This window comes from Chironomus tepperi, unplaced genomic scaffold (assembly GCF_022539635.2).
Source record: "Chironomus tepperi strain 1889 unplaced genomic scaffold, CSIRO-AGI_Ctep_v1 contig_73, whole genome shotgun sequence".
In the NCBI taxonomy this organism is placed as follows: domain Eukaryota; kingdom Metazoa; phylum Arthropoda; class Insecta; order Diptera; family Chironomidae; genus Chironomus; species Chironomus tepperi.
In genome coordinates, this window is record NW_027226195.1 from 656,945 (window position 1) to 677,602 (window position 20,658).

General features: G+C 32.1%; 1 protein-coding gene across 4 annotated transcripts in view; it reads left to right on the forward strand.

Annotated features, from left to right (window-relative positions):
* Window positions 1–6,458: 6,458 nt before the first annotated feature.
* mtd (TLD domain-containing protein mustard) overlaps window positions 6,459–20,658 on the forward strand; it is a 95,461-nt gene continuing 81,261 nt past the window's right edge. The window contains exon 1 of one of the 4 annotated variants that reach the window (XM_070653842.1): window positions 6,459–6,779. In XM_070653842.1, coding sequence (XP_070509943.1) covers window positions 6,529–6,779 — 251 coding nt within the window. In that variant the 5' untranslated portion in view covers window positions 6,459–6,528. The remainder of the gene's footprint in view (window positions 6,780–20,658) is intronic. The other 3 variants (XM_070653843.1, XM_070653844.1, XM_070653847.1) reach the window with 3 other exon arrangements.

A 20,658-nucleotide genomic window follows, 5' to 3' on the forward strand; every position in this document is an offset into this window, starting at 1 on the left:
ACATTTAATCCAGGATAAGATCTGGTGTACTTACTTAATTTACTTTGCTGGCCGTACAGATCAGCTGTGATGCATGGTATTCTCAGCTAGTGTCTAAAACTGATTCTATTGCTGGCGGTTCTTTACCAATTCTCTATACCAAGTGCTACACTGTCTATATCTACAGCATAATCTGATGTAAACAAAAGAAATTCCCAGAATTCCATTGAAAAAAGCTCGACAATCTGTAACGTAATAACTGAACGTTTCCTTTGTTCAGCACTGGAAAGTGATTTGTTGGATTCATAACGACCGCAGCAGTTGCTGTCCAATAGTTGGACATTTCTCTTAATCTGATTGATTTGAAGCCAGTTAGATAAGAGAATTATTGAACCCAACCTACAATAAAACAGTGTTCAACCGCTTAGTTGATAATTTCTCCCACATCCTTGATCCAAACATACCTTCTCAGTAATAAACTTGATCTATAGAATTGTCGGTCAATTGAAATGTCATTTTTTTCACTTTCTGATATGTACTCGATTCTGTTCATTGATTTCTATTCCTTTTCCTTTCTATTCTTCTGTTTATCTGATGAATGCGCTTTCATTGTCCTTACATGATGATTATACATCATATGTTGAATAATCACATATATGTGTATGACATAAAACAGGGAAACGATTAAAATCTTGAATAATTTAATGACTTTTTCTGTTGTATGTATATATGGGGATGTATGTAAAAATGTTTATAAGTATGTGTATGTAAAGGAATAAACATTTATAACAACAAGGTATGCTTTTCAGCATATAAGTGTACATTTTAAAAAGCATGAGGTGGAATAGATGATGCTGAAAACTTCCGTCCTTTTTAGATATACTTTTTTGTGTAACTGTTGTTGCTTACGTAAGGACTAAATTGCTGTTAGAAAAATCCTCTCTTCCCTTTTTTTTGTAAAGCATTTTTAAGTTAAATTGTGTGATAAAAGATTAGCGGCGGTGAACAATTTTCTCTTATGTTATTTTATTTATTCTTTTAATATGTTTTTGTGCCTTTAAACGTTTGCTGTAATTTTCTCCCATTTCATTGCCATTTTGCCTGATGTTTTTCCTTTATAAACAACTTTTAAATTGCACGGAAAATTTTTTTCTTAATTACTTTTGAAAAAGGAAATGCTATTGAGGAGAATTTCAAGTTATGATGTTTGTATGAGGAATTGTTGATTGAAGGCGTTGAGTAGGGTTTCTGACAGCGGTTAACCGTTAACAGCATAACAGCGGTTTTTTACCTAAAAATGCGGTTAACGCAAAACAGCGGTTATTGAAAATTAACCGCTGTTAACGTCATTTTTTTTATGTAAAGGCTTCAAATAAGAAAATTTTGAAGGCTTTTAATAAAAAAGTTTAAATTTCTTTCTGAGATCTCTCTTTTTTGTAAGAAAATGCGAGTTTTGGATGAAAATTTTAGGCTAAAATTCCTTTGAAAAACTGAAAAGATTTTTGGGAATTATTTTTCAAGTTTTCAGTTTAATCATAAAAAATTATTCTTTTTCTTTGATTTTGATTAATTTCTTCACTTTTGTAGGTTTAGATAACCTAATTTAACCATACGAGGCAAATAAAAAGAAAATATATCAATGAAAAGCTCATTAACGTAGTAAAACTGTGATATTATTAAAAATTTGCAATAACCGCTGTTAACCGCGTTAACAGCTGTTTTGAGTTTTTTCATAACAGCATAACAGCGGTTATGAAAAAACGCGGTTAATCAGAAACCCTAGCGTTGAGTATATTCATATTTTTGGGTATAGATCGATTTGATTTTGTTGGATTCATGCTTTATGGTAGCTGCTCAGACCTAACCAAATGAGCGTTTGAATGCGTTTCACGGCAGATCCTCTCATTGGAGACCTAAACCAACAGTTAATAGTGGAATTGGAATCACTCTTTTTATGGAACTACTTTCAGAAAGGCTGCTAGCCGCGTTTTTACTACATATGATTTGAAAAAAGACAAGTGAAAGTTCTCGTGCTCCTGATGAGTCTCGAACCCAAGATCACCGAGTCGGGTATTGCAATAATTAGATACCGAAGTACTGAACCGTTCCGCCACCGACTCACTTCAACTCCCATCTAAAGATCTGCAATATGGAATCCACATGAAGGCGTCGTTTTGAACCTGCTTAGTCAGTTCTCTCAAAGTTCTACAAACTCTGTTGTCACTAATTGTATAAGATCTTGAAGTGTTTTAAAGCTTCAAATTTAAACTTTCAAACTCCACTTCTGCCAAAAGTTTGATATCATAATCCAAATAACTCCTTATATTTATCTCATTAATTACTCAAAATGTAAAAAAAAATCATCATATCAATCTCATTAAAATATTCGCTAATGAATGCTTCTCTCCTGTCTCAAACTGAATCACTTCAACAAAAACTTTTTTTTCTTCCATTGAATGCGAGAATTAGAAAATATTTAGGGGCAAAAAAATATGAAAAAGAGCTTTTCATATCGTATAAAGTTTTATTTTTTGTTTGAATTAATTCATCACTTCACGACTCCCTCATACCAAAAATAAAATAACACAGAAAATATTTTCATAAAATGAAGCTTTAAATTAAAATAATAAATCTAAGACGGAAAAGTTTTTTTTTTCATCTTTGTGGTCGTGAGAATTTATAAACATGAGGCACAAAAAGGGAGCAAATCACTTTCTTCATGTTAATTAAAATTTTAAATTGTTAATGAAAACATTAAATCTTGTACTAGGATTTGTTGATAGAGGCATGAAGTAGTTTAATTATATTTTGAGGCAAAAATAAGATTTGAGCTTTAAGAATTTAAACTTTAGTAGAAAATAAAAGAAAAAAAAATACGATGCATAGAACTTAAAAATTGAAATTTAAATTTAGGATTTGAACCCACAACACTTTGTGTATTTTACATTTCATCGAAATTTCTTATAAACTTTGAGTATCACAATCTCGCAAAAATCTCTTCCTACTCTCATCTGTGTATTTTATGTCTGAATCGTGAATGTATTAGAGTGAATGTGATTATGATGAAAAGCTGTATAACGAAATTAACGTAAAATTTTATTAGTATTCCGTTTATGTAGTGCGGTTTGCAAAAGCTCAAAGATACAAATTTTTTTTACTCCTCTGCTTTTTTGGGGTTTTTATTTTATTCCTACGTGATTTTTATTTTCTTTTTGGAGCAAAAATAAAACCCCTTAATTTATTTTCCGCATATTTATTTATATATTTTTGTTGAAGTTTTCAATTATTAGGTTTTTTGTGATTTTAAAAGTGTTTAATTTAACGCCTTTGGTTGTTCGTCTCTTTTCATTTTGGAAGCTAATTAGATGTAAAACAGAACATCTCCGAGCTTAATATAAATAAATTTTTGTCTGTTGTTTTGTGGCTGCTTTTAACTCGCGGCAAAAAATTTTTCTATGTGTGCTTTATCATTTAGAACTTTTAATCATAAACCATCGTGCCAAAAAATATCGATTTTCGAGAGAATGTGGAAGAATTTTGTTTTGAATGAGAAATATATTGCACAATTATTTAATGCTTATTTGATGCTGATGTTGCTTCTGTTTAGATTTTATATAAGTAAATATGAGGTATGCTTTGGAAATGAGTCTATGGAAATTAAATTTGTCTGGATTTCAATGAATTTTCGAAACAGGGACCGAGGATGAGACCGAGACAACCACCAGAATAGCTCAAGTTCGGGAAATTGATCCAAAATCCGGCACAAAGGCAGGCGTGACTCTGACATGGTGCCGGATTTAAATCTATTTCGATATCAAGTTAGAGTCACGCTGAAATTGGACCGGATTTTTGATCGATTAACCGATTTGAGCTATTCAGGACTATGTTATTTGGGTAGTTTTGGCATCAGTCTCGAGAATCCTTAGAAAAAATTAACAATTAATCCATATTTAAATTAAATTAATTTTTCAAAATTAACGGTTAATTTTCAAAAAAAAATTCAATTATTTTCAAGTTCAATGGACTCATTTTCAATTCATTAATGAGATTATTCTCAATATATAAATGGATTTAAATATTAAATTTGTTAATTTTCTGCTATTTATATCTTTCTTTGTTGTTCTTTTTCCTTTTCATTTCCAGGTTATTATCGTGAATTGGGCTATAAAAAATTTATTAAAAAAATATAAAATCATAAAAAATTATAAAAAAAATTGCTTATTAAACTTTCCCTCCCCCATGTCTTTCGATTTCCTATAATTTAATTAAATTTTATACACAAAAGTCAGCAAATTTTTACATATTTTACCAGTTCATTTGCAAAAACACCAATTCAGATTTAATTTTTTCCATTATTTAATTTGAGTCTCTTTCGTGTTTGTTATTTTAATTATTAGAAATTTTTAGCTTCAATTAACACTTGGTTCTTTAATTATTGGCGGATTTTATTTAAAAACTTAAAGTCAAGCCTGACTAATTATTGTATTTTGGTCAAATGGTGATGCTTTCAGATTTTTAGCGTATTTCTTTACTAATTTATTCATCACCTTTTCAGCTTCATTAAGAAATGCTAAATTTAGACTTCTAACGTGAACCAAAAAACTTTTCCATAATTATTAAGTGATAATTTACTTCAAAGTGCCCATTGCCATTGCTTTACTTTAAGCAATACTTGATAATTCGATTGTCAATATTTATTTGTTGTTTAATTTATTTTTAAATATTTTGCAAATTATTCTATGACTCCTCTTTGTTTTTTAATTTAGCACATTTTAAGATAAAAAATTATTTTTAATAAACTCAAACAAATTTGACACAAAATTATATTTTTGCTAATTAAGTTAATTCTAAATTTGAAGCTTTTGTTGACAATTTTTTTAAAATTTTCTATATATTTCCTATATAATCCTTTATCTATTTAATCTTTACTTCTTATACACTTAAATCTTTAAACATTTACCTACTATTTATTATCCTGAATGACAAAACTGTTTAGAAATCAAAGCTTTTAGAGCGATTTTAGTTTGATGAATTGTAATTTATCTCATCGAATACAATTTTTATTAGAACTTCTATAGCCAATTAAGTCCAAAAGGTTCTAATATTTGCTTGTTAGAAGTAAAACTAAACTGTCTAAGCATAAGTAACTTTCCCTAACAGACAATGAATAAACTCACCTAAATGAGCGTACTCATGAGTATAATAATGTAGGGTTTGCTTATTGCAACGGCACTGTTTGATCGTTGATCTGTTGAACTTATGAGTACTCTCAACACGGGAAGTGGGAAAGGGTGGGTTTGACGGTCAATAATCCTCATTTTGAACAAAATTCTTTAATTTGTTAGGGTTTTTCAAGAAAAAAATCAAAACTAACCTTAAAATCTTTAGGCTTCAAACCATGCATCCTGATATTCTATCAATATAGCTGAGCATACTCATGGGTATCATCTGTTCGTGTTTATAGATTGAAAACAAAATTTATATCAACATTATTGTCATATATTCGTTCATTACAACACGTACTCCACTCTCCTTGATCTAGAAACGTTATCATTTCAAGAATTTGATTGGCAGTCCAACAAGAAACTTTTGGTAGATAAGCTACAAAACAAATAGATTTTTACAATTTTTACTTTCTTCGCTGGTAGTACACATCAATTGTGATCCATGGTCTCCCTAAGAGACTGAAAGCTCTATTGCTGGCTACCATTTGCCAATTTTCAATATCAAATGGCTTTTTCAACACTTTTAAGCTCCAAATTGACTCGGATTTTGTATGGAATCGAGTCAACTCAAGTTGATTTTTCCATACAAAATCCAAGTCGAATTCGAGCTCTGCAATATAAAATTAAAGATTTCTTGATTTAAACGTTAAAACCACCATAAAACATTTTTGTCACTCAGGATAGCTTTTCCAATTCTAATGTTGTTTTATTTCCTCCTTTATAACCTAATTCTATTAAATATATAATAAATATTAAATTATAATGTATTATGTGTACTATAGTGAATAATATAATCAATATCCAATTAAATTAATCAATATAGAGTGTAATTTGCATTGTTATTGCGACCTATCATATAACTGTGAACATGATGACAAAGAAACATTGAAAGTTAATTAAAAACAGTTGACAAAAAAAGAGAGCGAAATTTTTTTATCAATTAGAAGGAAATAGAGATAAACTCAATATTTATGTCAATTAAATAACGAAAAAAGTTTACATTACGCTTATCATCTCGTAAAAATAAAAAAATTCTCTCCGTCATTTCTCATCAATTTATCATACTTCAACTCAATTATTGTTTTATCTCGTTCTGTTTGGAGATTGTTACAAGAAAAATAAAGAAAATTGATAATTTTTTAATAAGAAAAAAGAAAAATTTTCCAATTCCATTGTCAATTGAGATGAATTTAAGTCAATAGAAAGACTTCCCACACATAATTATTTTTATCATTTTGGAAAGTCATCATAACTCGAATTTAAGTGAAATTCAGAATAGAATTTTTAAATAATAATAATAAATAATAAATAAAACTATAAAAAAATGGCTGCGTCACGTGATGAGCAATCACCAAAGCAACGCTCCTCACCATTAAGCAAATTTAGTCCGGGTTTTAAACCATCATCGCCATCTCATTCACTTAGTTCTGAATCTCAACAACATTTAAGTCCAACGAAATTCTTTAGCTCATCGCCAAACGATAATCATCATATGATAACGGGATCGGGTCCAAGTCGACAACGATCATTACGTGATCGTTTACGCGATGGGATTAGTAGCAGTCTTACTTGGCAGTAAGTGAAAAAAAATAATTGAAATTTATCTGTTTTTTTATGTGACACCTAAATCCATTCATCACAAAATCATACTTAACAGACATAACAGTAAATCATTAAAAAATACTCCAATATTCCAAGCACTTAAATTTAGTTTATAGAATTAGAATAGAATTAAAATATTGTTCTAGATGACAATATTGTGTGTGTAATTTTGTTTGTTCAAACTTGAAAAATGCGGTGATATAAAAACATGTTTTTTGAAGAACGTTCGGATATATAAAGGAATAAATAGGGTTTTTAGACCCTCTCATGACGATTTGTAACAAAATCATGAACCTTAATTTGAACAATGAAACCTCCATTCTCCTAAGCGTTACACAACTCTTATCCGTATCCGTTACATCTCATATTCCTAAACGCTACCTCTCTTCCCACCTAAGCGTTACACTCCTTCCTCCCTTAGTGTTATACCCCTTCCCTCGTAATCGTTACACTCTTTCCCCAGCTAGCATTACACTCCCTTTTCTTTTATCATGACACCCCCCTCCCTCCTAAGCCTTACGTAATCTCCGAACATCCCCTTATGAATTTATCAACTTATCAATCACCTAATCAAAGCCTTAATCGGAAATAGATAATCAATCGACTTTCCAGTACTCGAGTATCAAGTACCGAGTAAAATTCATAAAAACTCTCGAATTAATTCGAATATTAAGTATGAGAAAACCATTAATCCCCGCTCTTAATACTTTAACTTGAAGTCAAATCATTAAACAAATCCAACCCGACTTCAAGCTCTTCTCTAAATTCAATTAATAACAATTTAATGGCGCCAATTACGCATCAAATATTTTACAAATTCTAAGAATTAAAGTACGATTTTGTGATTTTTCATCAAGTAAAACAAGAGAATAAAAACTACCATAGAAAATTAATGATGCTTTTCAAGCTTTTTCCTTCCCCAAAAAAAAAAAATGCTTTAAAAGCCAGAAGACATTTTTTTCTCCGTAAACCAAATGCTTATGCTATCAAATACGACAAATATTCATATCATTAATTTATTCATGTTAAATTGTTCACAAATGAAGACATTTTCTTCGTTCTTACGTGATGCGAAACATTATGCTTTTGACATTCTTGATTAAATACCATTAATTGCTGTTGGATTTGATTAATTAAAATAATCATCATTGCCATTCTGTCCACATAGAAAAGAAAATTGTATATTGTAGATGATTTTTCGATTTTTCTTTTCCGTTTGTTATGTTTTGAGTGATATATGTCACGAGACCAAAGGGTGGATTCATGTGCAGTGAGGGTAACCTTTGCTGCAGATTCATGTGCAGTGAGGGTAGCTGTGCTGTGGATTCATGTGCAGTGAAGGTTACTGTGCTGTGCAATTCGTGTCCCATTGGATTAATGTATATACAGCAAAGCTTCTCGTTTTATGTGTCTCAAGGCTACCACAATGAGGGCTGACAGTTTAACGAGTGAGGGTTCGTCAGGCCACCGTACTCAAAAACTTAGTTCTACATTTCTTAGTTTAATCCGAACCACTCTATTGACGGCAATACAGCCTGAGACGTACAAAATGAGGCTATTTGCCGCGTTTTCACTACATATGATTCGAAAAAGTACTCGCGAAAAATTTCCTATTTTGAGTTTCGAACTCATGATTGCAGTGTCGGTGGAATTGCAATAATTATGTATCGGAGTACTAAACCATTCCACCACCGAGCCCCTTTGTGTAGGTTTACGATATTTACCTATATATACCTTCTTTAAAGGTGCTTATTGATGGCGCCACTGCTAAAGTACTGCAGTAGTCACTTACGATAGCTTTTAAGGTAGATCTCCTTCCAATTTCCTCAAAGTTTTCATGTTTGAATGTTAAAAGCCCAAAAGTTAAATTGAGCTATAAATAGAAACTTTATAATGTAAATAAATCAACAATTCCCAATGCAAATTTCAACAGACACAAAGATTAATGACTCGAAAATGATATTTTTTTCCTCTGCAGTTATTTTTATACTTTTTTCCTTCTTGTTTTCTTATGAAATTTCTTTTTAAGATCCTTGAAGGATACCACAACATTCTTCTTCTTAAAAAGCTTGAAATTCAATTTTTTTAAGGTTTTTTCAGAGTTTGGAGTTGATTTAGATTTTGTATGGAAAAGTCGAATTGAGTCGACTTGGCTCCGTACAAAATTCGATTCGACTTCGAATTCTGAGATTTTTTTCACTTTTCAATTGTTTTTTCAACTCAAAAACTCTTCAAAAATAAATATTTTCATTAAAAATAAAATTTATGTAAGCATAACGACGCACTCATCATAATTAGCAAATTAACACATCTTCTTATCCAAAATAAAATTCAAAAAATTGTTACTGCTAATGATTAAAATAAATATAAATTGCAATTAGCTGCATGAGTGATTTATTCGTGTTTTTTTCTCTTTTCACTTCATTAAATTTAAATAATTTTTTATATTTCTTAATAATAAAAGTCGACTCTAGAAGTGAACAAATAAATATATTTATTATAAATAAAAACTTTCGCATACTTGCGTATAAAGTTAACAAGACTCATGTTTCATTTCATTAAGCATGTCACATTGAAGGCTTCATCGCATAAAATATGTAAAGAATAGAAAAAAAAGTAAAGATAATAAACGGAAGTAAGAGGAATGAAAATTTATATCTTAAAGGAAACAAATGAAATAAGCTAATGACGTAAAAAGGAAAAAGTAGAAATAAATGGAAAAATAAGAGAAATAAGGAAGTGGTTTAAAGGTGGATGTGGGTAGTAGTGAGCGCAGTGAAATTCTTGTGAATTTAAAGGATTATGGAATAGCTAGGGTTCTCAATACTGGGTTCAAAATGTACTGAATCCGAGAATCAATCCCGGAATTGAACACTCTAGTCATAGTTGTCAATGACAGAGCTCCAAGGGGGAACCCAGAAATTTTTTGAGGGAGTTTAAAATCTTTATGTATTTAACGTCAAAATTGAGGATAGGTTTTGCATTTTTGCCTTGAAAACTCTAGCAAAATGAAGAATTTTTCCTTTTTGAAGAGTTTTATCCGCCCAAATCTAATACCATCTCCCCATTCCTACCAAATAAAGCTTAAAGTCAAGTCGAATTGATGACTTCAAATCTTTTCGAAGTTGACTTGGTTTAAGTCGATTAGAAGTGTATCGACTTCAACATCGGATCTGTAGGAGTCTGAGATGTATTCTGGTGAGAAGGAAGGAAGTGGATCTGGGTCTAGTGGGGTCCTGGCATTAGCTCAATTGTACCTAGTGTGTCAACTTCGAGATTGGGTTTGAAGAACCACGAGATAAATCCTGGGTTGAAAAAAAGGTGGAGGATCTAGTAGGAACTCAATTGCATCTAAAATCGCACTGCTCAACACTTACCTAAAAATAAATTTTCAAAATATTAATATCAAATCCTTCAATATCAACAATCAATAAGCACTCATGACTTCATAATAAATATTGCAAAAATCCAAATCTGACTGTCAGAATTTTCATTATTTATTAAACAAAAAAGAAAAAAAATCTAAATCTACCGGAAAATCTGAAAACAATTTTTTCATCACTCACATAAAAAATCACGCTAAAATAAAAAAGTGAGGAAAGAATTCATAAATTTTATCTTAACATTTCTTTCATTTGCTTTTGCAACCATCAAGACTTAGCGGGGTGGACGGAAGAAAATATTTTGTTGGTTATTTATTGCGGAAATTGCGTATCATAATGAAGAATTATGCTTTTGTTAAGTTGTAACCTTGAGCCATCACGAGAGAGTAAAGTAAGTTAAAATAACGAACAAAAACGTCATGAAAATGTTTTCCGAGGAAGCATTGCAATGATAATTTATATATATTTCTTTTTGTTATTTATATGCACCATACATAGGTCGTTATTCATACTCATATACAATATCCTTCTCAGGCCGTCATAAATGCCTCCCTCATTTTCTGACAGGTAAAATGGTGCTCACTGGTCTGTGCACATTTGCTACATTTGCTTTCGTTTCAAGCTCTTTTTACCGTTTTTTTGAGGAAAATTATGCTTATAACCTCACTTTGATCTGCTAGCTGGCTGAAGCTCGAGATCTCAGCAATCAGATGTCGTAGAGACTTCTGGTTTGAAGCATTAGCTCCGTTCCATCGAGCTACTGGCTTATCACTTAGTCTGGTAGCTTAAAACCATGATTAAATGCTTTAATTAATGATTTTTTAGTTTTCCATACAAGAAAAACACGTGGTTTTAGCACATTGAAATTTTGAATTTTTTTCGACTGTTAATTTTCAAAAGAAAAGGCAATAATGCGCTGAAGTCACTCTATAAGGTCGAGAACTTTCATAATTTATATTTTGAAACTTTCATGATTTGCCATTACTGTTGATTTTCTTATTTTTCTTCTCTCTTCGTGCGCAATGTGTAGGCGAAACGAAGCAAACGTTTCATTTTTTATTTTTCTTTCTCACTGGATATCCTTATGACGAGGTCTGCTCATTTAAAGTACTTGAAAATAAAAAAAAAAGAATCACATAAATTGCAATTACCATCTACACAATATACAATGACTCGGTAGATTGCGATGGGATGAGGGAAAAATGAGAATGAAAAAGGTAAAACAAAAGAGAGTTGAATAATCATTTAAATGATGACAGGAAACATTTTTCTACATTTTATGCATGTAGTTCCATTTTAATTCCGCTTAAGAATTTTTTCATTCCCATTCATTTTTTTTTATTCGCTTTCTTACTCTCAATGAAAGTGGCTCAACATTAAAAGCGTTTAATGCTAATAAAAATTAATGTTGAGAGAAATTGCTCAGGCACATGTAATCCTGAAGGAGGTACTGTGAAGATTTTAATTGTTTTGTATATTATTCACATCATAACTTGAGATAGCTGCTGGGATTTTTTTATTAGGGATGTTAAATTGTGTCTTGAAAATTGGTTTTTGGATCAAAAATAGATTAATATTTATTAATATCATAAGGAATAATCAGCTTTCTTACTTACTTTCTGGAACCATGCTCTGATATGGAGCCTAAGCCTCTATATAACGCCTTCCATCTGAATAATCAGCTTAAGGCCAAATTAAGGCGCTGTTTAGACTGTACCGCTACACAACAGTGCCCCGCCGACTTTTATCGAATTGTCATCAAGCACATGTCATTTGCGGCTTACAACCAAGATGCCGTGACACAAAAACACTAGTTTAGGGGATGAATGGCTACACAATTCCTATACCCAGGGATTTAGTCAGGGGAGTGAGCTTTAGAGGGGTCGAGTCTCCTCCCCCAAAAGGCTTTCTGGCTATACGTCCCTGCCAGTATTCTTCATTTCAGACGAGCTTAATGCTCAATGTTGTTATGTAAGAATTGAATTCCTGTAATGGCCTATCAACGCCATGTCATTCGGCGTGCATTAGTAAGAAGGGTATAGAAAATATGTAATTTATATATGACACTTTGATATATAGTTGATTGTTCCCCGATAGCTCAGTGGTAAGAGCATGCAACTGGAGATCATTACATCTTAGGTTCGAGTCCCACTCGAAATTCATTATCTGGAATTATACTTTTCCCATATAAAGTAAATAGGTGGATGGGATAAAGTTATGGATGAAATATAATAAAAACAGCATGTCAACGTTCGTTTATTATTATTCCTTTCATTGCAATTTTATATTCTTTTATGAGGCACAACATCCATGAAAGAAAAAGGAAATCATTTCTGCTAAAGATGTGCTGAATCTTATTTTTTATATTTTATTCTCATTCTTCTATGATGAAAATTCACCGCTTTTTTTGATAACAATGTCTACACACAGTAAGTAGTAATAAAATGAAATTTACGGTATATTTCGTTTTTCCATTATGTTATCTTCCGCCTCTCCTTCGCATCATATTCCAATGCTTTTGAGCTACCACTAAGAATATTGTAAATCTCTTTAATAGCCTATGGTTAAAAGAGCGATATTCATTCAGTTAATGTTTTCCTTTTCATGTTCAAGGTTCAAGGAACTTTCATTTCTTTCTTCGATTCTCTTTTATGCTTGTTGTTTTCACTAAGACAGATTAATGACTTGATGGACTGACTGATTGACTGATAAATTGACATAAAAATGAAAGGACGAACAATAAATTCTATTTCTTATGTAAATCTGTTTATAGAGCTACTGGTGGATAAAGGCAGACAATAAAAATGGAAATGAAATTGTATTTTTGACATCAGGACAAGCGACGAAATTGATTTAATTAAATAAAGTAGCAGACTTATTTTTAAAAATATTTATAAAGTCTCTAATCCTGGTCGATCCACATCGAATCTCCCCCACTACACTTATTGACATTCCCAACTTGAAAATTCGCTACATAGCCACAGTCATTGTCATTGTCAAGGTTGAGTGTTGTTCTTGAAAATGAATCCCATTAAAATGTTGGCTCATTGCCTATACATTCTTCATTCTTTTCATCCTTCGACATTGAATATCCAACAAAACCACTCATTGCTGCAAAATTTCTGCTTGATTCACAAATAAGGGAAGACAGAGAGTGATTAAAGTGCCGACAACGATGATGCATGAAGTAGATTGAATGCATGAACGGTGAATTTTGTTTGCAATATCGACTGAAAAAGTAATGACAAACATATTGAAAAAAAAAAATAATCGATTGTGACATGCTGTAGTGGTATGTAAAATAATTAACAAACATATCTGACTGAATTTAAATTCGAATCGATCGGAGTCACGTGATTGAGTAAATAATAAGTTGAAAATGATAGTTTATAAAAAAAACAACATTATTATTAGTCGGTGTGATGCATGTTGTCACTTTACGTGTGAGGTGCATCGAATTGAACTGATCGAGACGAGGAAAACAAGAAAAGTTGTCAAAACAAAATTGAGTTTAGAGCTTAAATGCTGGAATTAGATGTTGATTTGTTTATTTATAAATATTTTGTTGTGTTTTCAACTTTCTGGAAAAATAACAGACAAGGCGTCCTTTGTTCTCAGCTTTATAAGTATGGAAGCTCTAATTCGAGATGTAGATCGAAGTTTTAAATCACTAATCGCTAACTAGACTTCCCAGTCTCACAGTATATCCGGAACGCTTGACGGGATGTAAATTACCACCCGTTCCCTATGTCGTGAAAGCCTATATCTAATTTCTATCAAGCTCCAACAAACCAAATTCTCAATTCATACACAAAAAAGCCCAATTTCTGCCATAACCACCGACAATTTTCCATGCATTGCACAAAATTGAAATCCTTCATCAGAAAATAACTGTGAATTTGTCAGCTGTTGTCAGAATCATGCAAAATCGTTCAACTTTTGTTGCCATTCACCTGACAATAACACATTTTAACCCTGAATTTCATGCTCTTGATGCACATTGCTATTTGTTTTTAGGGGATAATAAATATTTTTTTCTTATGTAAAAAAATTTGTACTAAATTAAATTATCATTAATTAAATGACACTTCATTGTAATAATTATTTTCAACACAATAAATATGACCCAAACGTGTTGCATAAAATTAATTCAATTAACTATGCAAATTGCATGAAAATGTATGTATGTATGAAACAGAGTTGGTGGGGTGTGCAACTTATGGAATGGGGAACTTGCAGGGGTCACCTTCCGAAAATTGGCAACAAGCCGGTATTTGGAGGAATTTCGCCAATTATATCTGCATGCCCAAACAGCATAACGTGTTAGCTGGACAGCGATACGTCGCCGTATTAGCGACAATACTCGAAGTTACTCTGACGGCATATTGATGGTTGAATTAAGCCGTTTGGAATGCATACCAACTCTGCTTCGAATATACATATTTCATAAAATATAAAAAATTAGCTGGTGTACTTTTGTGTGCTCGCTAATGTCGCTCCATTAGTGTCCATAATGTAATAAATTTACAATATGTAAATTCTGTTTACTTTTTTTCACTGTTTTCTTCGTCGTCATCATAATTGATAAACGTGTAAAGTAATTCATAAAATAGCATGTAAAACAATTACTTACTTTGTTGTCGTTAATTTTTCCAAGAAAATCACTTTCCTTTAGAAGCAAAAAATATTTAATAATTCGTATCAAAATTAATTAAGCTTTCGGTGTGAAATTTTAATTGCTTTCAAAAATGGATTTTTTTTTCAAAATGTTGAGTAAACGTTTGTTGAGTTTATCTTTTGTGAAAAATTCCTTTTCATCAGATTCTTGCTAATTTGTGAACGAGGACAATGACGAAGGTGGGTGGTTTTAATTAAGTCTTTAAAGAGACGTTTGTTAGCCTTAAAGAGATTGTTATTTGAAACTGAAAAGGAAAGTTGTGGACTGAATTTGATTTTTTGCAATTCTTTGAGTCTTGTGGTGTCTGAAAAGAGTGGAATCTGGGGCATCGAGCCATACTTAGAAGGGCTTTGCGAAGTCTTGATTTCGGTTAATTTTCGGGACCGAGATCTAGACTTCAAGTGAATTATTCGAAGTCTTGGTATCGACAAACTCAAGATTGAGACTTAGAGTCCGGTTTGAGAACCAATAATCCATAAACGATTCTGTTAGTGGGATACATATGAGGTCCCTGTAGCCTAGTGGTTAAGCTACCGTTGTTATTGTGACAAGTCATATCTTAGAATAAGTCTAACATTTTTGATTTGCCTAAATTTATGATTCATAAGAAGAACTTTTGATAGAATATTGCTCAAAATTAGATACAATGTATAAATTTATAGTAAAATTCTCCATAATAAATTCATATAAATCCTAAATTTGAATCCCTATTCCATAAGATGATAAACAGCCGTAATTTTTGTCACATTTGCCTTTAAAATCTTGATAAAAAAAATTCTCATAAAATATTTTTATTATTTAATACTTTACGCATAACATGTACATCACATATATGTACATTTTCTCATCATTATATTCCCATGTATTTTTTGGTACATGCTTCATATTTACTTTACTTTAGTATAATCCTTAAAGTTGGAATTTTTCTGTTGAAACGTGCAAAAAGCTCTCGAACGTAAAGTGTGAAAAAATAACAATAAAGTACAAGATTTGTTGAATATCACGTACATATAGATGCATATAATGAATTAAATAAACGACTCTAAATTTTTTTAAATCACAATTTTTAATTTCTCTCGGCTTGTCTGCCTTCTACTGTCATTAAAATGTTCAGCATTGTGTCAAGTTATCGATTTTTTTTCGCTCAATTCAATACGGAATGTGCACTTTTTTGTCAATGCCTTTTCCGTATTGATTCGTCCGATGTTGAATATAAATGTTTTATGAAATTAATCAACCTGCAAAAATTAATACGCCAGCTTTTAATATTTTGCTGTATGTGGGCGGGTTCTCAATGGCCTAAGGTGCCGATTTTCATGTTTTTTTCGCTGTTAATTTATTAAAGCTTGTTAAAAAAGATTAAAAAAGAAAATTGAGAACATTATTTTTATGGCTATTTACTTGGCTGTTAATTGTGTGATATAAATTGATAGTAGATTCTTCCTTGAAATTGACCTCTGTTGGGATAAAATGCAAATTATTTGAATAGACATTGTTGCTAAGAATGTGTTTGACCACTTGACGTTAGTGACTCTAATTAAATGTTGAATTATTGAATATGCCACTAATTAAATTAATCAAGTTTTAATTGGAAATTTTCAAAAGTTTTGCGTCTAATGCAGGGGTGGGTTAGCTGTTTTGTGGGATGGGACACCTCAGCAGAGGGGTTGGCAGATGTGAGGAGATGATAGGGATGGGGGATGGATGGGTTTGGGGTTTCGAACCCAAAAATTGGTTTGTAGAGAGAGGGTTGACCCCCAAAACTCGCCCCCACCCCAAATACCGCTTGAGCGGCTTGGCATAGCCATAAATGCACCACGGGGAGGTGAACGTTGGTACTACTTGGGTAGGTTAGGCCGAAGGGCGTTGAACACCTGTATTGTACTCCTATTTGCAAACCAACTACCTTCCCCCGCACCTCAGCCATATACGTTCTTTCTTGTCGAATCCAGATTGTCCAGGTTGTTCAGGTTGCCCACCACTGATCTAATTACTTCTTAATCACTAATCTAATTAACTCAGTCAATATCAATTAATTTAAAGAGAATAATCAAGACAAGCATTGATTGTCATGAGCAAATACTTATCCTTAATATTAATTCACACCTCAAGCACAATATCCTCATCAACTCGCTACACGAGCTCTATCGATTTATTCAATATTTTTATGACAATGATAAACATGTCAAATGAGCCATACTTTAATTTATTTTATCATGACCAATCGAATGAAAATGCAGTAAAAGATAAAATAATAATAATTTTAGATCGATTAAGACAAGAAAGAAAAGGATGTCGGCAATAAAAAGAAAGTACGAAAAAAATGATATTCTTTTTATTATACAATTTTGTGAAATTTTTAGATATCCACTTAAGTACATCGATGAGAAATGAGAAATTACGCATTAATTTTTTATGATCGTCAATTGATGGACATTAGGAATAAAGAAAAAGGTACTTTGGGAATGAAGAGAAATTTTTTTTTGTGAATTAATATGAATTTTATATGGAGGGATATCTAGCTAATCTGTCTGAGATGATGATGAAGTTACATCGTTGTGACGTCAATTTTCATTTTACTTCATGGAAGCGTTCGTAAAGTATGTGACGCTTAGGGATAGAAGTGAATGGATAGGAATGCTTACAATCTGTCTAAATAGTTTACATTTTGGGACATGATTTTGTAACAAAGCGGTACGGTAGGGCGTGAAGGGTCTCATCAGAATCTACTTCCTTACTTCGATGATCCTACAAATCTATTGCGATCCATGACCTCTCTTAGACGTCTTCGACTATGTCCACCTATTACCGATACCAAATGACATGGTATCAGCTAACTAACAGCTCAAATCCGAATACCACAAATCGGTTAATCGACCAGAATATCGGGACTAGCATGCTCCTAGATTTGAATCGGTTCCGTCACCAAGTCGGAGTCACACTGGCCTTGTCCCAGATTCTTGAGCGATTAACCGATTTGTGCTACATATTCCGGTTTTTAAACACTATTCTTAGAGTTACGTAACTTTCAAACATCCCCCTAATGTCAACATCTGCTCACTCTCTAGCCAGTCCATTCTACAAATTAGATCCACCCACCTAAAACATTTCGGACGTTATAAATGAATTACGATGTTCTAATTTTAGTCAATTTTACAAATTCATAATAAATCCTTTCATAATTCATCTCATTGCCTCAAGACAACGTCAACCTACGTCTAGAAACTCACATTGTTCCTAATTTTATCATAAAATGATAAAATGACCTACTTTTGATAAAGAGACCAGCAATCATTAACGACTAAAAGTCAATTTCATAATCGTCCTTAGCCAGAAAAAAATATCTTTTTTGGTAAAAAAAGGGCAACAATTTTTTTTTTGCGGTCTAGCGAAAAATGTCAATAATGAAGGTCGAGCAGCCGCATAAAAAATAAATTTTTAGTATGTCATGAAAAAAAAAAATATTAGACAGCATTAAGTAGCAGCTGATTTATTAAAATGTCATAAAATTATGTACAATAATAATTTTGTGTTTTTTTTTCTTCTTATTGAGGGTGAGAAAATCTCGATTATGCATATATATTAATGCTTAAATGGTTGCTATGAGAGGCATAATGAAAAAAAAAGTAATCATGTCGTCGTTGTTATTATGATGTAATTGACCATGAAACTCAAACAGAAGTTGATAAATAAATTTTTGCATGACTTTTTTGTTACTGTTTACATTACTATAATCGCCACACGATTGTTGAAGGGGTAAAGTGAATATGAGCTTCCTTGCGGCTGCTGCTTGATGAGCAATTAATCAAAGTTGGAAAGGGAATGTTCAGTTATTATGTAACGCAGTGGAAGCAAACAAGCAGCAAAATAGTGGCAATGATCTTTAGTTGATTGACAAGTCGGGAAATCGACTCAAAGTAGGCAATTGACCCCTTGTCAAAGGTCCTGGGTTCGATCCCAGAGAAAAGTGTAGTTGAATTCGGGTGTTTTTTACACGCTTTTATTTTCACTGTTCTGGTCACACTAACTGGGTTTTTACATTTGGGACACACAAAATTGTGGCTTGGTACGTTGCATTGACAAACGACAAAATCCATCTTCATGTTCATCACATCGAAATCAATATTAATTTATTAAATCCACAATAAGATTTGCAATAGCCTTTGGATAGGTCTTTTAAATTTAAGCCTCGACCGAAACTGTACATGGAACTATATCGCAATGATGGGCACGGCAGCACACAGTTTGCCCATCACTAATGTAACACAAAAAAAATCACTTTTTGGACCGCTCCCTCCTTGAAATCCCTTTTTTGAAGTGTCACAAAGTCTCAACCGTCCTGCAACCTCCCCTTACCCTACGTAATAAGCTAACGACCCCAATAGAGAAGAAAAATATAAAATTTTAAGAGCATCATGAAGAAATGAGTAAACAAAATCATTAGTCAGATGAAAAAAAAAAAATTTGGGTTAACGATAATTGTGATGAATTGATAACCTATTGTGATATTTATTTATTTGCTAAGTTTGCAATTGCAATAAGAGAAACTCAAGACATATTGTTGAAATGACATGATCATTCAAAAAAAAAAGTATATTGTGAAGTCGATAAGTGAGATATTGCGGTACGTATTAGGAAATATAATCAAAGAACCAAATTAACAAGTTTTTGTAACCACAAAAAAATTGATTTCATTTGGCTTAATTTGAAATGGTTAGAAATTTATCAAGGTTTTTGTGTGACTTGCGACAAATTTCGTATGCAAAAACTGTAGGCCGAATGAGTATGTGTTCTAATGTTAGATCCCGAGCAACACAATGCGATGAACCCCACTTTTCACTATAAATGGATCGAAATTGCCCGTCACGTGCCGTCAAGGCAACCTCGCGTTTCGCTGTACGGCGATGTAGTGAGGTTCACGTTGTGAGCCTCAGAGAACTCGTTGTGCTACTCGGTAGAACTCAGCCTGAAAAACGATGCTAAATGAAAAACAAGATTGAAAATTCTCCTTATCATCATGTCAATAATACAGTAACTATGGGGAAAGTTACTAAGCGGAATCGAAAATGATTTGATGGAAAAAAAAAATTTCTACATTTCGAATTTGAGAACCTGATAAGGGTTTGTTTTCTTTATTTGTTGTGTAACAGATATGTATATAATGATTAGTGTTGGTTTCGCTTTCAATGTTATTCTTATTCATTTTGTTTTCTGTTAACATTGATGGACTTTTGATGTAACGAGTTTTTGTGGTGTTATCTACTAAGTATGTTTTAATGACATAATTAAAATGCATTGATTGATATGTTATTATTTATTAGAAATTTTTGCTGATTTTATAATAAACTGCTATTGTTTTGAGTGTAAAAAAACATTAGTAATTCACAGGTTTTTTAGAATAATGAGATTTAAACTTGTATTAGAATTAGGAGCTTTTGAAACTGATACAAAGAATAGCCGATTTTGAAACTTGGTGAGTCCGTGAATTCGAAGAATTTCCTAGACCCAAGAACTTCCAAAAATTCAGGAAATCCAAACTATAACGATTCGTGGCTATTAATTGTTTAACAAGTGAGTGTGCGCCAGGTTTCAACGCTCAGTAATAATTATTGACCACCTGCCTGATTGCATAATTGTCTGTAGTCAATAAAGTCGTTTCTATAACTAGATTCCGAAATATTCAGCTAATTCACCTTTAAGCTACTATGGTTCACTATCTCGGGCAGCATGATGCTTCGAACATTATTTTTCGCTAAAGAAATTAGTCGAAATCAGCCGTAGATTGCCATAT